Source organism: Meles meles, chromosome 3, assembly GCF_922984935.1.
Source record: "Meles meles chromosome 3, mMelMel3.1 paternal haplotype, whole genome shotgun sequence".
Classification (NCBI taxonomy): Eukaryota; Metazoa; Chordata; class Mammalia; order Carnivora; family Mustelidae; genus Meles; species Meles meles.
Genome location: NC_060068.1, coordinates 173,312,474 through 173,335,154, shown reverse-complemented (window position 1 = coordinate 173,335,154; position 22,681 = coordinate 173,312,474). Strand labels below are relative to the sequence as shown.

Below are 22,681 nucleotides of genomic sequence, written 5' to 3'. Positions count from 1 at the left end.
GCTTGAAAAAGAAGGAAATCCTGCCATTTGTGGAGGACATTATGCAAAACAAAGTAATAGAGACACAGAAAGACAAATCCTACAATGTCTCACTTATATGTAGAATCTAAAATAGTCAAACTCCTCGAGGCAGGGAGTAGAATGGTGGTTGCCAATGGTGAGGGAAGAGAAAATGGGAAGATGTTGGTCAAGGGGTTAGAAAGTATCAAGTTACAAGAAGAGTAAGTCCTGGAGACCTCATGCATGGCAATATGAATACAGTTAACAACATTGCATACTCCAAATTTTCTAAGTGTTCTCACCACAAAATAAGAAAATGGCGACCATGAGGTCATGGAAACCTTAGCTTGACTGTGGCAATGATTTCACCATAAATACAAATCTCTAAACATCAAGTTGTACACCTTAATATAGAGAATTTCCCCCCCCCTTTTTTTTTGAGAGAGAGAGAGAGCACATGAGTGAGCAGGGGTGTTGAGGGAGGGGCAGAGGAAGAAGGAGAGAGAGTCCCAAGCAGGCTCCACAACCCTCAGATCATGACCTGAACCGAAATCCGGAGTCCGACACTTAACCAACTGAGCCACCCAGGAAATCCTGCCATTCAGAAAACTTTTATACATGTTATATAAATCTATATTCTCTCTCAAACTCTTTAAGAGAATTTTGAAGGTAGCCAATCACTAATGCCAACCCAGTGGCTGTACCAAAGATAAGGACTGGGGATTAACAGTGTGGACGGCAGAGGTGGCTAGGAGACACGCAGGGAAACTTTATGTATGTAAGTTTGGAAACTTTGTTTTATATATTTGTAAAATAAGTTACTAGATCACTATAGTAAACTTTTTTTTTAATATTTTATTTATTTATTTGACAGAGAGAGAGGTCACAATTAGGCAGAGAGGCAGGCAGAGAGAGAGAGGGAGAAACAGGCTCCTCACTGAGCAGAGAGCCTGATGCGGGGCTCGATCCCAGGACCCTGAGATCATGACCTGAGCCGAAGGCAGAGGCTTAAACCACTGAGCCACCCAGGTACCCCACTAGAGTAAACTTTTATATGTCATTATACCTCAAGAAAGATAGCAAAAAACTGAGTAAGTAAAAATATGTAAATTTTTTTAGAAAAAGTAAAAATCTGTGAAATTTTTTCTGAAATTTGTTTTACTAAAGGACTCAGACACTCTAATGAAGTCTCAGTCCCTTCTCACTCAACCCATCGTTACTGAACTACCAACCTGTAAGTTCTGTAAGAAGTTTCCTGCAGTCATGAGTTTTAAAGATTCCTGCCACGATGGAATTGTACAGCTTTTTTCCAGGTCAATTTTCACTGCATTGACTTTCCTTTGAAACAGGAGCAGCACACAGTCCATGATCCTCATGATGAGGTGAGGGGGTCGGCCCAACGTGCGGACAGTGGCGATGTCTGAAGGCTTGATGGTCTGCGGGATGACAGGAGGTCATCATCCCACCTCAGATAAGACAATGTGGACCAACTTTTCATCTTTAAATGCTACTTGGGCAGAGGAAAGCAAGCATTTTTTGAGTTAGATGCCAAGTCATAAAGCTTAAATGCATAGTTAAACCCCAAGAAACGCCATGTCCCCAAAAGTTCAAACTTTTACAATTCAAACTGGCAGCAAGAGGAGAGACAGTGAGGGAAATGTCGGTGAGCAGCTAAGGAGCTGTGACTTCTCTAAAATTATACAGCCCACTTTGTGTCAGAAAAAAATGAGTATAATCTGAAAGAAAAAGAATACTCAGCACTTAAGGAGCTATGAGGAATTCTCAACCAGGAAAACTCAAGGCTGGTGCAGTGCTTTTTACTCATTAGTTATGTAGGTCAAGAATCTGCCTCTCTCTTTAGCAACCCAGACTTGTCACGGTGGACTAACCCTCGCAGGTAGCCCCAGGGCTGACAGATTGAATAATTAGAGGTTTCAGAGCTGGGAAATGACCTTTAACTTATGGAACTGAAGCAATACGGATTTCACTAAGTCAGAAAAGTCCTGTCCCACTTCTAGTATGGAGATTCTAAAAGAATAAATTATTTAATAGTCACATAGAATGATTGTGATTGTTAATCACTGCTCTATCTCTTAGTCTCTTTATGGAATAAGTATTGGAAAAATATAAACTATGAGAATCTGATATAGTCTTATTTCTAGAATAAATAGTGTACACTCATTCCTTCCAGATCTTATTTGCGTGTGTCTAACCCCCCATCAAATGAAGGTGACCAATGACCTTCTTATCAAAGCTACTAATCTTTTCTCTGAGGATTAAGAAAAAAAAATGAAGATGAAAACCACTGAACTTGTTAATTAGAAATGTAACTACTTTGAAAATGTTTGCTTCAGGATTAGTCTTTGTGAACACAAGATGACTGGAAGTGAAGGAGAATTTGTGTTGAAGAGCTGGCAATGGCAGGTAGATCTTGACAGGAGATGTGTGCCCAGAAAAGAAAGGAGAGACATACAGCAGCCAGTGGGGAAAGTAGGGTCGAATAAGCGTTGTATGAGCTGTAAGAGCTGGACATGCTTATTTTACTTTCGCTTTAAAAGGGAGCCTTCTCAAACAGAATTGGGCTCAATTATGTTAGGCGCCAAGGTAAAAGGAGCTGGAGGAAAAGGTATATCTAAAGTCCAACCTATTTCAGCTAAGTATTGGACTCTGCTTTTACTCTGCAGGCAAAGCAATATGCTTGCCACAGAATTTCCTAGATATCCTTGCAATATAATAGTTATTTAACATCTGGAGGTATTTTGTGTGATTGCATGGAGTCAGATTAGCTTTGAGATAGGATAAGAAACAATCTTGGCTATTACCTTATTTGTTGTACAGATTTATATGACCTGATGCCAAAAAGTTAGTTTGACTGGGTCTGGAACTTCTTAGAATATGTCGGTAGTACTACATTTTAGAATTTCAAAAGCTCACAAAAAAGCAATAAAATGGAGGCAGAATCAATAAAGGAAATTGTTAAAAATCTCTCCAATACTTCATCATGTCACCCCTGTTTCCACCCATTTCAGCATTGAAAATTAATTATATAATGCAGAATATCTTAGTGGTCGAGAATATGAACTTAGGAGGATAAAGGAAAATATTTTACAATATCAAAAGGATGACAAGGTTTTTTAAAATCCTGGGAAAATGTCTACCTTTAAGCATGATCTAAGAGGCCATATGATCTGTTTCTATGATGCCATTAGGTATGGAGATTTCTTTACACTATCAATATATTCTCTCTGTTGATCAGAGACTCTCAGTCTAAAGCCAAGATGTCCCCAAAAGTGGAATGTAGGGGCATCAGGATCTTGAAGAGATATCTGCACTCCCATGTTCACTGCAACATTATTTATAATAGCCAAGACCTATAAGTAAGCTAAGGGTCCACCGGTGGGTGAGTGGATAAAGAAATGTGAGACACATATATATGCACAGTGTGTGTGTGCGTGTGTATGTACACGTGTGTGTGTGTGAGTGCCTGTGTCCAATGGAATATATTCAGGCTTAAAAAAAAAAAAAGAAAGAAAGAAAAGAAAACCCTGCCATTTGAGACAAGGATAGACCTAGGGGCCATTTTGCCAAGTAAGTTAAACTAAATACAGAAAAACAAATACTGTATGATCCCATTTATATGAAATATAAAATAGTCAAGATTTTATAGAACAAAAGAATAGAAGAAGAGAGTAGAATGGCAGTGGTCAGGGCCTAGTGGGAAGAGGAAAAGGGAAGCTGATGGTCAAAGGGTACAGATTCTCAGTTATTCAAAATAAAAAAGTTCTGGATATCTACTACAGAGCACAGTACCTGTGGTTCATACTGTATTAAATATTTCAAATTTGTGAGGAGGGTAGATTTTAGATATTATGCTAAATGTCTTTAGCATATAAAATAATAGCAACATTAAAGGGAGCAGAGGGAAACTTTGAGAAGTAGTGGACATGTCAGTGGATTTGAAAGTGGGGATGGTTTCACAGGTACACACTTATTCCCACACTCCCCGAGGTGTATACACATGCCCGGCTTCTTACACACCAATCGTGTGCCGATAAATTTGTCTTAAAAACGGGTCGGGGGAGATGAGGAGGACCCCAACCTCCTGCAGACCCCCCAGAGCTCCGGGGATCAAGAAGCCCAGTTTAGACAGCACAAGGACAGAGGATCAATAAGTGAAGATGTACCCCGGTAAGAGTAGTGTGGAAAGTTGGAGAGATACAGGAGAAGGCTATCTTCACTGTCTCAAAAGAGCAGAAATTCCTATTTGTCTATTACTCAGGAAACTTAAAGACTCAACTTGGGTCAAAAAGACTGAGAAGTTTCAGGCAGTGATATCAGGAAGGGGTTAAAAAATTGCATTATCAAGTAATGAGGGACGCTCAGTTGAGGTTCTAGAACCTGAATTAGCAGTGGACAGAGCAGCAGGCTTCATCTCTCCAGCTGTCTCCTGGAACAGAGGGCCACAGAGGATTAAGATTGAAGTAAAAGCAATCTTAAATTGAGTCCCAAGAAATCTTACAGTGAGTCTTCAACACTCAACCAGCCCCTTAAGTTTGGCCCATTTCACCAAACTCATCATATTTTCTCAGAATCCAACCTTCTCTAATTTCCCCATTTCTGTTCTTGCCGCACAACTGCACTGAAGAATTGTCAGAGGCCATTCAAAACCCACCATTCACGAGCTGCCCGACGTCAGCGGTTCTGCATTTGGGTAATTCACAGATAAACACAGGACACACTGCATCTCACAGACCTGCTCCAGTGACCTCAATGAATGAGGAGGGAAACGTTATCTTAGAAATTTCATGGGACGTTCCCGATGCCACGTGGCTTATTGTCGACAGGGTGGAAATGAGAACCTGGGACTCCTGACCGTCAACATAGGACGCTGCCCAGCATTCATGAGTGAAGAAAATGAAATGGGAAGCAGCAAGTGAAAAATCTCTAAGGGGCTAATAACACCTCCCTGCAGAAAACACTGCTTGGAATGGTTTCAGTGGGTCTGAAGCAGTCAAGCATTTCCTTGCTGTTACACATCTTTTCTTTGCCCTCGTCCCTCGTCCCAGGCACTACACGTGACATCTGCCACATGGCGCAGATTTACCTGCAAGGCTGCTTCTGCTTCTTCTAAAGCTGGTTTTGCCGCTTCCAGTTTCTCTTCGGCAATGGCCTTATCTTTAGAGATGCCGTCCACAATGGCCTGGGCTTTGTCCTTCACCTTCTGTACCTCAGCCTTGACCTTTTCGGCAGCCTGCGCCTTCATTGTCACTTCTTTTAAGACCTAATTCAATATAGAACAAAACAAGAAAATCTTGTCAAACATACCTCGTCAAGCTGAAAATGTACATTTTCCCTTGATCTGTTGGTTTTGCCCACTTCTAGGGGATTTCATGGAAAATGAAGAGTACTGTGTTCTATTGGAAATAATGTATCCTTTCATGGATACAATGTAGTGAAGATGTGTACATTGTTAATATTTATTACCAGGAATGTAAACCCGGTAATACACCTTGCAGTACGGTCGAAGCAGGAGGGCCCACGCACCATGTCAGCTTTCTCATTGGCCACTTGGAGCTCCTTTTCTTTCACTTCCAGTTCTTTGCTCAGGGCTGCAACAGACTCTGAGGCTTCTTTTAGCTTTTCCAATCCAGTATTCATTCTAGGATTAAACAGCCAAGCAAGCCATGTTAAAATGTGTGATATTTGGCCACATTTTCCAAGCACTGATCCATTAATATGGAGAGTAATGGTCATATTTGAAGAATGAGGTATGTGCAAATAACAAATCCCAGAGGGCTTGACAAAAAGAATATGCACCCAGGGTTGATGCTGGACTGAGCCCATGTGTATGTTTTTTCATAGACCGCGTATGGGAGCATGAACTCATTACAACCCTGCAGAACATGAAGAATGGGTCCAGAAGCTGTATCATGAAGGATACATGCTTAATGAAGTTTAATTAAATGGCAATAGACTTCAAATGCTTGAAGCCCTACCACAGAAGAAGGAAAATAAATAATTTATATATATATTTTTTTAAAAAAGACAAATTAAATTAAAAGAAGAAAGATTTGGGATCAAGGAAGAAACCAGTCTGAAGTCATTGGAACAAGCCTGTGAAGGGACCGCTCACGGTCTGGACCTGAGATAATGGTCCCTCAAAGACCAGAGCACTCAGAGTCAGCTAGTCCAATCTTCCATCCAGGGTGCCTTATGGAGCAGCCGACTGGTCCTGGCCATACACAGAAGAAGCTAGAAGTGTTCAGAAAAAAGCAGGCAGAACAGTGAAACCTGGAACAGGCTTCGGTGAAGTAGGGTATTCAGTGTGGTGAATATGCAGTGGACATCAGCATCAGCCAGACACCAGAAAGGACGGGAAGAGAAGGATGAGAGGAGGGAGGCAGGAAGCATCGCTACCATATGTCACTCAGTATTATAAAAAATGGTAGGCCACATAAACACCGGGCAAGAATAAAGCTCCTAGCAATCACGGAATAATCCTTTGAATAGGCCTGAGGAGCGGGTGTCTCAGCCTCAGCACAACTGGCATTTGGGGCTGGCCGATTCTCTGCTGTGGAGGGCTATCCCATGTACCATAGGATGTTCAGCAACATCCCTGTCCTCCCCTCATTTGACGCCAGTAGCACACCTTCCCAGCCCCTACCGCCTAAGCTGTAACAAACACAAATGCTTCTAGTCATTGCAAAACGCTCACTAGGAACAAATGTGCCCCCCGTCGAGAGGCACTGTTGTAAAATCACGTTGTATCTGACCTGAATTCACACTTACCTATTGGCCAGAGTCTGCACTTCCACACGCTTCTCTCTGTATGTGCACTTATATCCCTGAATAAAGGAGAGGTACGATTTGGGAGTCACGTGAGTAGAGCGTCGGAATCTCTGGAAATAGTCAACACACTTCTCAGCTACCCCATCCTGGAAGGAGCCCATGCACTGGACCACTTCCTTCTTGGTTTCTGGACCGCAGTCAATGTCATAGGAGGACAGGAAGTGTTCAGACACTAGAAAGAATAATGATGGCAGCGTGTGAAATATGAATGTGAATCACCCTTTTAAGAGTTAACTAATTATGTTTGAAAGATTCTGACATTTCTCAGGACTGCAGACCATTTTATTAGCTCCAGCTAGGTAGGTATCTGTTGACATTTTTGGCCCCAGGCCTAGGACTTCAACAATTTTATTTTCCCTTTCATATACAAACTATCACAGCACTCAAGCCTGCCATCAGTCTTTGTTTTCTGGTACATATGCAAAGAGGTCTCTTCTGCCTGGCTGCGGGTTCTGCCCAGTAGCCAAACTATTCTATGCTGTTCTATACAGAAGGGCCAAGGGGTACAAATAACTCAGAAATCAGTGCCCACCTGGTACTCATATTTAACAAACACATTTATTTTTAAATGCAGAACCTGTCATACCCTTAATTCCCCCAGGCCGTGACTGCATTTGGTATGTGGAATGTTTGTCACTAAATTTTTATATGCCTGGGCCATCTTGTTCTCAAAAGTGGCAGCTAGCCACTTGCAGTCAATTCTAATTTACAGTGCCCTTTAAAATTGTTTGGGTAAAAACCTCCTGTTGGAGACCTTTATCTTCCCAGCAGCACCAATCATGGGACCAATCCTAAGGCGGCATTTCCTATTATAGGAATAGGCCATAAAGTCAGAGCTCATCAATCACCACGTACACATCGGCATCTGCTGCCCTTTCACCCCGTGATGGGCCACGAAGTGAGACTATAGTATGAAGCGTGGTCTCAACCCTAAAGAACTGACGAAAGTTACGCATGATGCAGTTAAGAATTATTATAACCATCTTGACATAGCTTGGAAAAATTTGCCTATGGATTTGCTTGAAAAGTACTTAGAGTATTAAATAATGTACATAAGGGTTGCAGATAGAACGATGACCAATAAAAAGGGAAGGAAAGAGAAGGAATCAAGTAAACCTATCAGGTGAGAGTTGGCAAAGATATAAAAAATGATCAGTAATCACTCGCTAAATTAATTTATTAATGCAGTCATTGTGGAGCAGTATTTACATCTATGTAAATAATGGGTACCCTCTACCAGCTTGGTTATAAACATAGTTTACCATATACAGTGAAAGGCAATAAATCAAGACTCAGAAGTCATATTTTCTCATGAGTTAGGCAACCTCTACAAAGAATATTTTAAATTCCAGGAAGTTTAAGTCTAGGCACTGGAAACATCGGAAAAATCCTTGCTTATGATGACGTTTTTATAGGTATTCAGTCCAACAGATGCAATATTCACCATGTACTACACATGGTATTAAGTGCGCTACTTGCATTATGCTGTATCCTCAGCGAAGTTCCCACTTTCTGAAATCTCCCTTGTATTTACCATGTAATGATTTCTTTCCTTTTTATGTGAACAGAGGATATCATGAATGCTAACTTATTTCTTTATATAGCAAGTATTCTTTTTATCTCTCCAAACAGTCAAAGAGAATAAAAATGGTGTGGATTCAAAGTATGTTTTTCCAAAGACCCCAATCTCTGGTGCAAGAAAGGTTACAAAAAGAATCAGAATTCAGACTTTCAGACTTTCATTTAGAGTGGCCTACACCTGCTAAGACTCAAGCAAGAGGCCTCGGAAAACCCTTCCAAGGTCATCTTCATTATCCAATTACCAAAGCAGCAATGCCAGTTTTGGGGGCCCACCTTCAGACTGATGCTTGAGGTTGGTGTGGGTTGTATTTGGTCATATATGTTCATATCACCTGATGGGAATGAAGTAGGGGATGAGTGGCATAGAGAAGAGAATGCTGGGCTCCATCACTGAATGTTGGTGTCCTCAGATTTCTACTTCATTTAGATTAGAAGAACTAAAGTCACAAAGTGAAAAAGGCACATTGGTTGCCTTTGCTACTAAAGGAATCTCTCTTTTTTGCTCAGGGTAACAATCTGCCCAACTAGAATCCTTCGATTCCCTGGACTCTGTTATAAGAAGAGGTGACTCAGTTCAGGCCAATGACATGCAGACAAAAGCTCTTGAGGAAGAACATTGTCCTGAAACAAAAGGCAAACTTCACACGGCATTGACAAACATGGTGCTTGGGGATGCGGCAGCCACCTTGTGCCTGTAAGAGTAAGAGCCACACCCCGAGGATGAGAGCGAGGTCCCCCAAAGGCATCATCCTGGACTGCACAGCTCTGCATTCTCTTGGTTGCAGGAAAAAGGGAGAGGCAAAAAAAAAAAAAAGAAAAAAAAAAGGACTTGTTTGAGCAATGACTTCTCTGGTTTTCTCTTACAGCCAAACACATCTTAACCGATACAGTCAGAGGGCAAGCAAGTCTGATCCTGGCAAATCCTAAATCACAGAACCGTATCAGTTAATCCTTGCAACATCCCTAAGTGATGAATTTTAATATGTACCTCTTGTAGATAAGAATAATGAGGCTTAGAGAAGTTTATTTGCAGATGGCAGATGTGCGATTCTAACCCAAGAGTGATGGACTCCAAAGTCCACGTCACCTTGATGCAGAAATTCAAAGAGAAATTTAAAGAGAACCAAACTATGTAGTCTAAGGAAACGTGTTTAGTTGCAGCCAACTAAAAGTTCAAAAACATTTATTGACTACTGTGCTTCATAAATAAAATGTGCTAATTTTTCTGGGAAACCACGGGTACTATTGTGGTTGGTGTTACTTTTTGAGGGGTATATTAGGTGTCCTTGCCTCTTTTACGCTCTCTCGCTAGTGGCCAGCAGGGGCAGAAGCAGGGAAGGCTAACTCATAAGACCAAAATCTTGTATATCATTTATCAAGTAATAATCGTCAAAGAGGGCCATTTTATTTACATAATTAAAATGGCCTACCTTGAAAAAAAAATGCCATATAAGTGTTACTGATTTTGCTTGAGACTTCATTTTCAAGTGAAGATGGCCTATTCTCATAACAATGGACAGGTTTAAAATGTAATCTAGAAGAACATTAAAAATTGCCTCTACCTTAGAGAAATCTAAATGAAGTTCATGGATTTAGTAGTAACATTAGAATCATAGAATATCATTAAGAAATACAGGATAAGGAAGATGTGGTACATATACACAATGGAGTATTATGCCTCCATCAGAAAGGATGAATACCCAACTTTTGTAGCAACATGGACGGGACTGGAAGAGATTATGCTGAGCAAAATAAGTCAAGCAGAGAGAGTCAAGTATCATATGGTCTCACTTATTTGTGGAGAATAACAAATAACATGGAGGACATGGGGAGATGGAGAGGAGAGGGAGTTGAGGGAAACTGGAAGGGGAGATGAACCATGAGAGACTATGGACTCTGAAAAACAACCAGAGGGTTTTGAAGGGGCAGGGGGGTGGGGGGGAGGTTGAGGAACCAGGTGGTGGGTAATAGGGAGGGCACGTACTGCATGGAGCACTGGGTGTGATGCCAAAACAATGAACACTGTTATGCTGTAAATAAACAAATAAATTTAAAAAAAAAGAAATACAGGACTATCATCTTAACAATGCTGGAATTAAAAGACAAAACCTAATAAAAAATGTAATACAAAAGGAGAATCAAAATGCCTCAGCAGATAGAAACCTCTGCCCTTCAGTCTCAAAAAACAAAAACAAAAACAAATTAAATTGTAATACAACACTACAAATTGATGACAATATCCTCAAACAAGCCTCTGAAAGAGGAGAAACTGCTTTAAATTAAAAATTCAAAAATTAGGGATGCCAGGGTGGCTCAAACGGTTAAGAGTCTGCCTTTGGTTCAGGTAATAATCCCAAAGTCCTGGGATTGAGACCCACATCATGCTCCTTGCTCAGCAGGGAGCCTCCTTCTCCATCTGCATGCTCTCCTCCTGCTTATGCTCTCTCTCTCTCTGACAAATAAAATCTTTTAAAAAAAAGAAATTCAAAATTAAAAAGAAACTGATCAAATAATGTACCAAGAAGAAATGCAAAAAGAATTGATCGAACTCAGGAAGTAAAAAGTAAAAGACAAAACCAGCTTAGAAATGAAGACTAAAATATGGGGCGCCTGGGTGGCTCAGTGGGTTAAGCCTCTGCCTTCGGCTCAGGTCATGATCCCAGGATCCTGGGATAGAGCCCCACATCGGGTTCTCTGCTCAGCAGGGAGCCTGCTTCTCCCCCCCCACACACACACACGCTCTCTCTGCCTGCATCTCTATCTACTTGTGATCTCTCTGTCAAATAAATAAATAAAATCTTTTTTTTTTAAGATTTCTTTATTTTATTTATTTGACAGAGAGAGATCACAAGTAGACAGAGAGGCAGGTGGTGGGTGGGGGGGGAAGCAGGCTCCCCGCTGAGCAGAGAACCTGATGCGGGACTCGATCCCAGGACCTGAGATCATGACCCGAGCCGAAGGCAGCGGCTTAACCCACTGAGCCACCCAGGTGCCCCTAAATAAATAAAATCTTAAAAAAAAAAAAAAGAAAGAAATGAAGACTAAAATAGGTCAACAAGGAAGGACCAAAGAAGGGGGGTGGAGAAGAAAAACAAGTCAGGACCACCAGAATGAAGATAATAAGACACTTAGAAATAATTAATTCAAAACAACTCCATATATAGCTTTAAAAAAAAAGATTTGCCAAAATGGAGATTATTAAGTGGTGGAAAAGACATGCTTTTACAACATTAAACAAAGCATATTTTTCTTTAAATGCTTCATCAAGAGACTTAGTTAATTTAAATTCACATATATAAAAACCCTACATTTTTTTCCAATAGCACTTTAGTCATTAAATACTACAAAATCTAGGATTAGCTTTCTGAGCATCTTTATTTTTTTAAGATTTTATTTATTTGAGAGAGAGTGAGAGAGCACAAGTGAGGAGACATGGGGACAGGGCAGAGGCAGAGTGAGAAGCAGACTCCCTGCTTAGCAGGAGGCCCAGTTGCCTGGGATCATGAACTGAGCCAAAGGTAGACTCTTGACCGACTGAGCCACGCAGAAACCCCCTTAGCATCTTTAAATGAAAAAAATACTCTATACAATAACAACAATCCAAACAAGAAATTAAGAAAACAATCTAGTTTAGAATTACATCAAAAAGAATAAAATACATGGGAAAAAACTCCATGAAAGAAGATGAAAGACTTGTACACTAGAACTATAAAATACTAATGAAAGAGATTAAACACAAACATATGGAAAGATATCACATACTTAGAATTATTGTTTTTTAAATATCCATACTGTCCAAAACAATCTATAGATTCAGTACAATCCCTATCAAAATTCCAATGACTTTTTTACAGAAATATAGAAAACAATCCTAAAATTCATATAGAACAACAGAAAAGCCCAAATAGCCAAAGCAATTTTGAGCAAGAACAAAGGGGGAGGCATCACATTTTCTGACTTCAAAATATCTTACAATTTTCCACTAATCAAAACAGTATGATATTGGCATTAAAAATAGACCTATAGAAAATGGAACAGAAGACAGAAATAAACCCATATATATGTGGGCAACTGATTTTTAACAAGGCTGCCAAGAATACACACAATGGGGAAAGGAAAGTCTCTTTAATAAATGGTGGTGGGCAAACTGGGTATCTATAGACAAAAGAATGAAATTGGGCTCTTGTCCAACACCATATACAAAAGTCAACTCAAAATCAGTTAACGACCTGAAGCCATAAAACTCCTAGAAAAAAAACCATAACGGGTAAACACTCCCTGACATCAATCTTGGCAATGACTTTTAGATAGGACACCAAAGCATAGGTAACAGAAACAAAAACAAATGGGACTACATCAAACTAAAAAAATCTTCTGCATGGCAAAGGAAAGAACAAATGAATCAGTAACTCATGGAACGAGAGAAAATATTTGCAAACCATACCTCTGATAAAGGGTTAATATGCAAAATAAAGACCTCCTACAACTCAGTAACAAAAAATAGGTAACCTGATTAAAATGGGCAAAGGAACTGAAAAGAGATTTTTCCAGAGAAGACATACAAATGGCCAACAGATATATGAAAAAGTGCTTAACATCAATAGTTACCAGGAAGATGCAACCCAAAATTACAGTGAGATATCACCTCATACCAGTCAGGATGAATGTTAACAAAAACCTCCAAAGATAACAAGCATTGGCAAGAGTGTGGGGAAAAGGGAACCCAGGTACACTATTGGGAATGCAAACTGGTGGAGCCATGTGGAAAACAGTGTGGATGTTCCTCAAAAACTTAAAAATAGAGGGCGCCTGGGTGGTGCAGCCGGTTAAGCATCCAACTTGGTTTTGGCTCCGGTCGTGATCTCAAGGTGGTGAGACTGAGCCCTACATCGGCTCCCCACTCAGCGCAGAGTCTGCTTGAGTTTCTCTCTCCCTCTCCTTCTGCTCCTCCCCACCCTCTCTCAAATAAATAAATAAATCTTAAAAAAAAAAAAAAAAAAGTAGGTGGGCCCCAGGTGACTCAGTTGGTTAAGCATCCAACTCCTGATTTTGGCTCAGGTCATGATCTCACAGTTGTGGGATCAAGCCCTGCGTGGGGCTCTGTGTTCAGCATGGAGTCTGCTCGAAATTCTCCCTCCCTCTCCCTCTGTCTCTGCCCCACTCCCTGCTCCCATGCATGTTCACACACTCTCTCTCTCCCCTCTCCGCTCCACATAACTAAACAAAATCTAAAAAAAAAAAAAAAAATTAAAATTAAAAAATAAAATAAAATAAAAAATAGAATTACCATAGGATCCAACAATCTCACTTCCAGGCACATATCCAAAGGAAATAATATCACTATCTCAAACAGATGTCTGCACTCTCCTGTTCACTGCAGCATTATTTACAGTTACCAAGACATGGGAACAACCTAAATGTTTGTTGATATACGATTGGATATACATGCAATGGAATATTATTTGGCTTTAAAAAAAAAAAAAAGGAAATCCTGCCATTTGCAACAACAAGGATGAAACCTGGAAGACATTATGCAAAGTGAAGTAAGCAAGACACAGAAGGGCAAATACTACATGATACCACTTACAGGAGAAATCAGAATTGTCAGACTCATAGAAACAGAAAGTAGACCTCTGACTGCCACAGGGAAGGGAAGGAGGTACCACTTCCCTCTCCTCCCAGTCAAAAAGTCAAAAATACAATGTTTCAGTTATACAAAATGAGTAAGTTCTAGAGGTCTAGTGTAAAGCAAGAATAGCTAACAATACTGTTTGTAAACTTAAAATTAGCTATAAGAGATCTTTGGCTGTGTTCTTATCACAAAATAATAACAATAATAGTTGAAGAAGTCAGGAGGAAACTTTTGGAGGTGATGGATATGTTTATGGCATAGACTACAACAAAGGTCCCGTGGGTACTCTCTTACCTCAAAACTCATCAAGTTGTGTATTTTAATTATGTACGCTATTTTGTATATCATTCATACCCCAATAAGCTGGATTAAAAACAAAACTAAAATCTATCTTAAATTATAAATTAATTAATATTATTAATTTTAGAAATTTATAATAATTTAGTACTTTTATGGGAAATATTCCGTAGAATCTAAATATACTAACACAAACAAAATTGTATACTTCCTTTACTAATATGGCTGAATATAATAATTTATTTTAGAATCAGCATCCTGAAGACAACTTAAGGTTGGTTCCAGAAACCTTGTTACTAATTTTCCAAAAAGAATAAATAACACTTAAATCCCGAAGTATATTAAGTATTTCCAATACCCACAGATGGTATTCATTCAAAATAACACTAGCCAGGTTCTAGGTTAATGTTAGGTATATAGATATATAGATTTTATATTTCTTGCATAAAGGAGTTATGTTTCATATCTTATAATTATTTCAACCACTACTGTGACGAGCGCAGTAAACACTTATCAGACTAGACTGGAGATGTAACCACAAAAGATTAAAGGTTATCAAAGGTTTAAGAACATTTCAAAACCCAGATGCATGATATAAAGTACTATAGATACAGGAGGTCCATGAAGGGGCCTGTCGGGGGGGGAACCAAATATTCCTAAGGGAACAAAGAAAGAGTGAAGGATGTGATGAGTTCTGATTAAGCTTTGGAATGTAGATAAACAAAGGAGATGGAAGAGAATGTTCTCGATCTAAGTGGGCTAATGTGTGGAGGATAAGGATGATTTAAGTGTATTCAGGGTCACCTGGGCAGCTCAGTCAGTTAAGAATCCAACTCTTCATTTTAGCTCAGGTCATGATCTCAGGGTTGTGAGATCCAGCCCTGGTCAGGCTCTGCAGTGGGTGTGGAGTCTTCTTAAGATTCTCTCTCTCTCCCCCTCTGTCCCTCCCCACTGCATGCTCCTCCCACCCCCTGCAAAAGAAAGAAAGAAAGAGAGGGAGAGGGAGGGAGGGAAGGAGGAAGGGAGGGCAGGTTCAGAGCACAAACAAAAGAGGTATATCTGGGGAAAAGAGAGGGAGGGTTTACATTTGGTTAGAGAAGACAGGAAGTAAGTCGTGGCCATACTACAGAAGGACAATGAATTTCAACAGACTGACTCATTCATTCAACACTACAACCATCAGACACTTGGTAGCAGCCACGATTGTGAATGAAAAATAGGTAGTCCTTGACCTCATGGACCTTTGAGTTGAGTCAGACAAATCAGCACTAATCAAATTCACACACAACTAAGTATAGAAACCACAAACTGTGATCAGCCCCAGGAAGGAAGATCACAGAGTACTAGGAAGTGATAACATGGAAACAGGCTCCATAGGAAGAAAGAGAAAGGGGATGACTCCCCTGAGGAAGGGATGTTTGACTGAGCCAGGATCACCCAAACAAAGGGAGGAGGGTCCCAGTCAGATGGAGAAGGAGGACATCACATGGGAAGAAAAAGCAGCCTGTTCAAGGATCGGGAAGAACAGAGCAGGGGAAAAAGCAACCTCAAGGGAAGCTGGGGGAGGCGGGCCAGGCCACTCTTCCCAGCCTCAAGGCCAGGCTAGAGACCATGGATTTTTCCCAGGAGCAACGGATGGTCATAGAAGTAGAAAGCAGTGTGGTTGGGTCTGTGTTTTCATCGTTCTTCTGTCAGCAATGTGAGCTGGATGGCAGACAGCTGAAACAGGAAGAGAGGTCATCAGAAAGCTATTGGGGTTTTCCAGGTGAGCGACAATGACAGCTTGGCCTAGGAAGTCTGCCTGCGAGAGGGAAAGTGCTAGAGACAATCCTCCAATATGTGAAAGATAGGGTCGACGAGACTTGGAGATCAAGCCGACTTGAGAGCTGAGGGAGGCCCAGATGTTCAAGACAAAGCTCTGATTGTGTAGTTTAGTGGATGATGGCGGGATCCTGGACGAAGGACCAGAGGAAAGGAAGTTCGGTGTGAGGCACTTGGAGTAGCATCTGTGAAACCACCCTGGTCAAGCCGGACAAGCCAAGTGCACAGATCTCAAGCCAAAAGACAGGCCAGACTGGAAAGAAAAGCTGATGGGGCCTATCACCCAGGAGGCTGAGGATGAGCTTGCCTGGGAAGAAGATTGGAGTGGAGAAAGGAGTCTGCTTTGCCCTCCCTGTGCCTGGTTCCAGAAATAGCCTGGAGCTCAATAAATACGATCTCAATAAACAAACAGGGAGAGGCACCCATGGAAGTCAGGACACTTGCTAGGAAACAAGGACATAGAAATGAAAGTTTCCCTGACCTCCATGTAATCCTGGCTTGGCTTGATACAATGAGATTTTGTTTTATTTTATTTTATTTTATTTTTTACAATGAAATTTTAAAGAAAGGGGCAGATTTATGAGAAATTAACAAAGGGAAGATCAATAAGGCCTTTATCTTGTAGTAGAAGAGATGATTGAAATAAAGACCTCACAGGAAGCGCTCCGTATGTAAATTAAATCATCTTAATTATGGTATATTACAATGTTTGTCACCTGAAATTGTTATTTTATTGTTTGTAATAATGCCTTACATGATACTCCACACAGTACTTCTACACTAATTATCATCTTTCATAGTTAATTTTAATATAGCTCTGAAATTCTGTCATTTTGTGCTCTGCATTTATATCCTATTTCAAAGAATTTTTAAGTTTTACCTTTAGCTGTAATCACATTTTAATAGGACTTAAAATTGTAAGTCACTGGCCTTTTCTCAAACTTTATAAGACAAAAGAAAAAACTGTATATGTGTATTTCAAACATGTTTAAATATTCTGTGTTTAAAAGCCACAGATTGGAAGACCATGATTGTCAACAGCAGTATGTAGAGAAGAGAATGTCTCCAGAGGCTAAGAATAGATCCGTATACATAATAAACCCAGGTTCTGGCCCCAGTATTGATCCTTATGGCTTCTTACATCTCTGACAATCTCCTCAGCTTCAGCTGTCCCCAATGTCTCCATCTATCAAGGGCAGGAGATGGGTTAATCAGTTGTTCTCACGGTGGGTTCCATGGACCTGGAGAGCCAGATGTGGACATGGCACAGATGTGGGCTAAGGGGGAGGCTCCAGAACTCTTCCCCACCTCTGCTTTTCCTTGTTTTATCTATTAGGGCTACTGTAAGGTTTTACTGAGAAATGGGACTCTAATTATTATTAAAACATAACGAGATAAAAAGTTTGAAAACCACTGCCATGAACCAGGACACCCCCTGAGGGTCTGATACAATTGGTCAGGGGAGACTCCTAAACATCCCTACCATCTAAAATACTCACAAGTAACTTCTCACCGAAAGCTGACAACCATAAACAAAATGATCTCTAACATCTCCTCTACCACATCCATGTTCAATTTCATTTAGAGCGAGACAGACATTCATGTTCTGCAGGATGAATGATCAAGGACCCAAATCACAGAACAGTATCACATCCTCTTTCAAAGACAGAAGCCAGCAAGAGCATTGCCGGGTAAGGTGTTCTTCTTTGAGGTCCAGCCCTGCAGCCACAAGAACAAAATGTCCAAGAGACAATCGACTTTAACTACTCTGAGGTTGACCAGCCCACTCTGAAAAGAACACAAATGCTATCAAAGTAGTTAAAACTTCAGTGCCTTCCTGGCACATCCTGGAACATGTCTGAGTATCCAACTGAGACAAAGCCTTCCAGCATCCCTGAAAAGACTACAGTCACTGGAAATTAACTCAAGGGAGTATGACATTGAAGACCAGTGTCTGGAAAAAAAAAAAAAGACCAGAGTCTGATAACCGCACTCTGGAAAAAATTAGCTACCTCATTTTTGCCCCGTTGGTAAAAGAGCACCATCTTTCAAAAATCCTCAAATATTGGACAAAGTGAATGTGGGCTCAGTCCAGATAATAGCATAGAAAGTAAATTCACGCATGCACTCACGCACACACACACACGCGTACACACACACACACACACACACACACACAGTTAACCAAAAACTCTAACCAAAGTTTCCACCACACTAACCAGCAACTAAGGCATCCTTAGGCCACCGGCTGAACCAGTCAATAGTGCATCCTGAAATAAGGGCAGGGAACTTCAATGCTCGATTTCGAAATTTCTCCCCCACAGGTGAAAAGCAGAGCACAACGTGAAGGTTCTGTCGGACCCGACTCATGAAGTAGTCATGCAGGTTCTCGTTGGTAGGAGGGCGCCTGGGGTATTCTTTTTTCATGACAGATAGGAGATCACTATGAATTTCATCAATGTCATCACGAGCAAATAGGTTGGAGACCTTCAAAAGAAATGTAGACATTCAAATTCAGGACAGACAAATGAAAAGAGACCAAAATACATAGCTTAGTACATATGATATCTTTCCTCCATTTATGTTCTTAAACTCATCTTTAGAAAATTAACCAAAGTCTTCATGATACAAACAAATGGAAAGGTATTCCACACTCATAGGTTAAAAGAATTAAAGAACTATTAAATTAAATATTTAAATTATTAAATATTAAATATTTAAATTATTAAATAATTAAAGAACTAGAACAGATTATCCTAAAATTTGTATGGAACCACAAAAGATCCCCAAATAACAAAAGCAATCTTGAAAAAGAAGAATAAAGCTGGAGATATCACAATACTATATTTTAAGATTTACTACAGAGCTATAATAATCAAAACAGTATGGTGCTGACACAAAAACAGACCTACAGATCAATGGAACGGAAGAGAGGGCACAGAGATAAACCCACACTTACATGTTCAATTAATCTATGACAGAGGAATCAAGAATATGTAATGGGGAAAGACCATCTCTTTAATAAATGGTGCTGAAAAAACTGAACAGTGACATGCAAAAGAATGAAAATGGGCCACTATCTCATACCATACACAAAAATAAACCAAAAATGGATTAGAGACCTAAATGTAAGGCCTGAAACCATAAAACTCCTAGAAGAACGATGACAATAATTTCTCTATCCTCGGCCATGCTAACATTTTTTTCTAGATGTGTCTGTCTTCTCAAGCAAGGGAAACAAAAGCAAAAATAAACTTTGGGGACTACAACAAAATAACAAGCTTTTGCAAATCTTTTTTTTTAAAAAGACTAACCAAAGTCCTCAAGATAAGATACCCCAGATTTTAAATACACAAATGATACACAAATGATTCTATCATTTTCATGACTTTTTAAAGGGGTAAAAGGACATATCAAAAATCCAATCAGTCGTTTTATTCTCTAAACCCCAATAGAAAAATCAATTCTTCCTACTACTGATTTTCTAAACCCTAATAATGGAAGGAAATAGCTCTAAAGTTGGAGATAATCTGAAGAGTCAAAATTCATGAAGATAAATGAGCTCCTACCTCACCCGACGATAAAACGTTGTTCATGTATTCCAAAAATGACTCATCCTTAATCTCATTGTCTGTAAAGATGAAAGTGATTCCTTTGCCTTGCTGCCCCGCCGTTCTATACAAAATCTTCAAGTCTTCCACCAGATTTGATGTGTTGTATGATCTAAAGAGATATTGTCATTGTGTCATTAGCTAAACTATTCTGATGGGGAGGAAAGATCCTTACAACAATGCTTTATGCCATTTGGTTAATCAAAAGAAATACGGATGTTGTTTCATCAGATAAGAACTTTATTGTATGTGAATGTTACTCGTCCATCAAATTTCCTTACAAAGATGAAACTGATTTTTAAAAAATTTCTTTCATTTTCTAATAGCTATTTCTTTGAGAGTAATAGAGGTACATCTTGGTAAAATTTTGAGTACTTCACCATTCACAAAAGTTAAGAGCTATTTTTCCCATTAAGGAATATCTGACTTATAACATTATCTTAGTTTCAGGTACACAACATAGTATTCCCATACTTGTATATATTGCAAAATGATCACAAATAAGTCTTGCTAACAAGTCAAGTAACTTTATATTTACCTGAAAATATGAAACTGGCTTTTTAACTCCAGATTTCATTAACTGTTATAATTAATTTTTTACATGCAAAATAAAAATCTAGAGTGAAAAGTCAACCTGAAACCAAAATACCATTTTTACCACAACTAAATGTCATCCGAATGGGTTTGTTTCATTTTGAAAATATTCGTTGGTAAGGCTAACACGAGAGTCTAATTGGAATGCTTATTATGTGCCTGTCTGCAGCTGGTATTTTTTTTTAAGATTTTTTCTTTAATTTGTCAGAGAGAGAGAGAGAGAGAGCACACAAGCAGGGGGAGTGGCAAGCAGAGCAGGCAGAAGCAGGGTCCCTGCTGAGCAAGGAGCCCGATGCGAGACTCGATTCCAGGACCTGGGATCATGACCTGATCTGAAGGCAGATGCTTACCCGACTGAGCCACCCGGGTGTCCCTGCATCTGGTATTTTAGAAAATACCTTATAAATCAATCTAAATTAAATCATATCCGGCCTTAATTATATAGGCTGAGGAAGATGCTCTAATTCAAATGGTGCCCTCTTGGGATGCCTGGCTGGCTCAGTCGGAAGAGCGTATGACTCTAGATTTCAGGGTTTGTAAGTTTGAGCCCCACACTAGGTATAGAGGTTACTTAAAAATAAAACCTTTAGGGTGCCTGGGTGGCTCAGTGGGTTAAAGCCTCTGCCTTCGACTCTGGTCATGATCCCAGGGTCCTGGGTTTGAGTCCCATATCGGGGTCTCTGCTCAGTAGGGAGCCTGTTTCTTTCTCTCTCTCTCTCTGTCTGCCAAATAAATAAATAAAATCTTTAAAAAATAATAAATAAGATAAATTCTTTTTAAAAAGTAAAATAAAATATTTTTAAAAAAATGGTGGCCTCTCATCCCCCAAAACAGTTTCATTGCATCTTTGAGTTCCCTGTAAGAATTTTCTGAGCAATCAGTATATGTAATATAACAGCTGGAAACATGAAATATCTCACTCTAAATCTTCTTTCACTGTCAAAAGCAATCCTTTAGTGGAAATCAGCCTGCAGTACTGAAATATTAGAGAGGTCCCAAAACAGAGTAGCTCATTACCACCGAAAGTAAAAATAAAGATATTCCAATCCTGGAGATTCAGACTTACTGAAACATTATTTGAATTTTGAATTTTCCGCATTAAATAAACTCAGAGTTCAGAGCACAAGAGCAAATGGCCTTCTGATTTTTTTTAAAGCTACTATTTAACTCTATATTCTGTGCTTTTTGATCATCTAAAACCTAAATCCTAGAACCAGAAAACCCTCACAATGCATCAATATTTTAAGAAAATGTCTGCAGAAGTGTGATCTGAGAGATTAGAAAAGAATTTCAAAGATGCAGTTCCCCATTAGAGAGAGAGAAAGGAAAAGACCTCACATCAGCTCTTCCTGACTTGGGAAAACTTTCAACCCAGTCTGTGGATCAAGGCCCCACTGCCTCAAATAATGGCCTCAGCCCTCTAACACATGGCTGTGCTTCCCAAATGGGAGGTTCTTGCTTCCTGATTCTTGGCCACATAGTGATTCCCGGGCTTGGACAGTAAGATGGTCTCTTGAAGGTGTGAAAAGGCAAAGGAGTTGGCCCTCCTCTTCATCAGTAATGGTGGTGACTATGACCCTTAATGACATGCAGAGAAACTAACTGATCACTGAGAGAGGAGCCATAAGACATTTTTTCCTGAGGCAGTACGGTATGGTGAAGGTCAAGCCAGACCAGAAACCAGAAATACTGTGATCAATTCCCAGGCAGATGTGGGATTTCAGATAAGTGATAGCCTCTGAGTCTCGGCTGTAAGATAGGCTAATATTACTATATGCCTTGCTAACTGACAAAGTTCCTTCGAAGACCAAACTAGCCTATGCATATAAAAGTGCCTTGAAAACTGTAAGGCTTTATATGAATATTAGGAACAAAAATGTCAGAGTCCAGTCTCTTTCCTGCATGGGTTATCTTTTACCTAACTCAACTGCTATCCACAAACTCCCAGAATTATACACAAGGCAATGAGAATTATTTCTCTCTGTCCTAGTACTTGAAAAACAAAGAGCAACCTTTTGGATTTATTCTCCAAGCAGAAGCCTATAATTCTGACCAAATTAAAAGTGTGACAACCCAGACAACGGGATCTTAAATGTGGCGTTGATAGTTACCAATTGTCCTAGCGGGTATCTACGGGCCTCCATCAGGAACAGATGGAGGGATGCTTTGCCTGACTGGGCCAAGCCAAAGCTCTACAGCAAGGCCAGGAGGCAAGACTTCCTGTTCCCACCCACAAGTTAACCTCTAGTAATTCTCAGCCCAACTAAACTTTCCAAACTGGCTTCTTGCCTCTCAT

General features: G+C 39.9%; 1 protein-coding gene across 1 annotated transcript in view; it reads right to left on the bottom strand.

Annotated features, from left to right (window-relative positions):
- The window catches only part of DNAH5 (dynein axonemal heavy chain 5), a 273,433-nt gene that overhangs the window by 57,558 nt on the left and 193,194 nt on the right, over positions 1–22,681 (bottom strand). Inside the window, exons 54-59 of the mRNA XM_046001046.1 lie at positions 19,750–19,903; positions 18,400–18,667; positions 6,790–7,021; positions 5,545–5,659; positions 5,105–5,281; positions 1,233–1,436 (exon numbers count right to left, since the gene is read on the bottom strand). Of these exons, the coding sequence (XP_045857002.1) occupies positions 1,233–1,436; positions 5,105–5,281; positions 5,545–5,659; positions 6,790–7,021; positions 18,400–18,667; positions 19,750–19,903 (1,150 nt within the window). The remainder of the gene's footprint in view (positions 1–1,232; positions 1,437–5,104; positions 5,282–5,544; positions 5,660–6,789; positions 7,022–18,399; positions 18,668–19,749; positions 19,904–22,681) is intronic.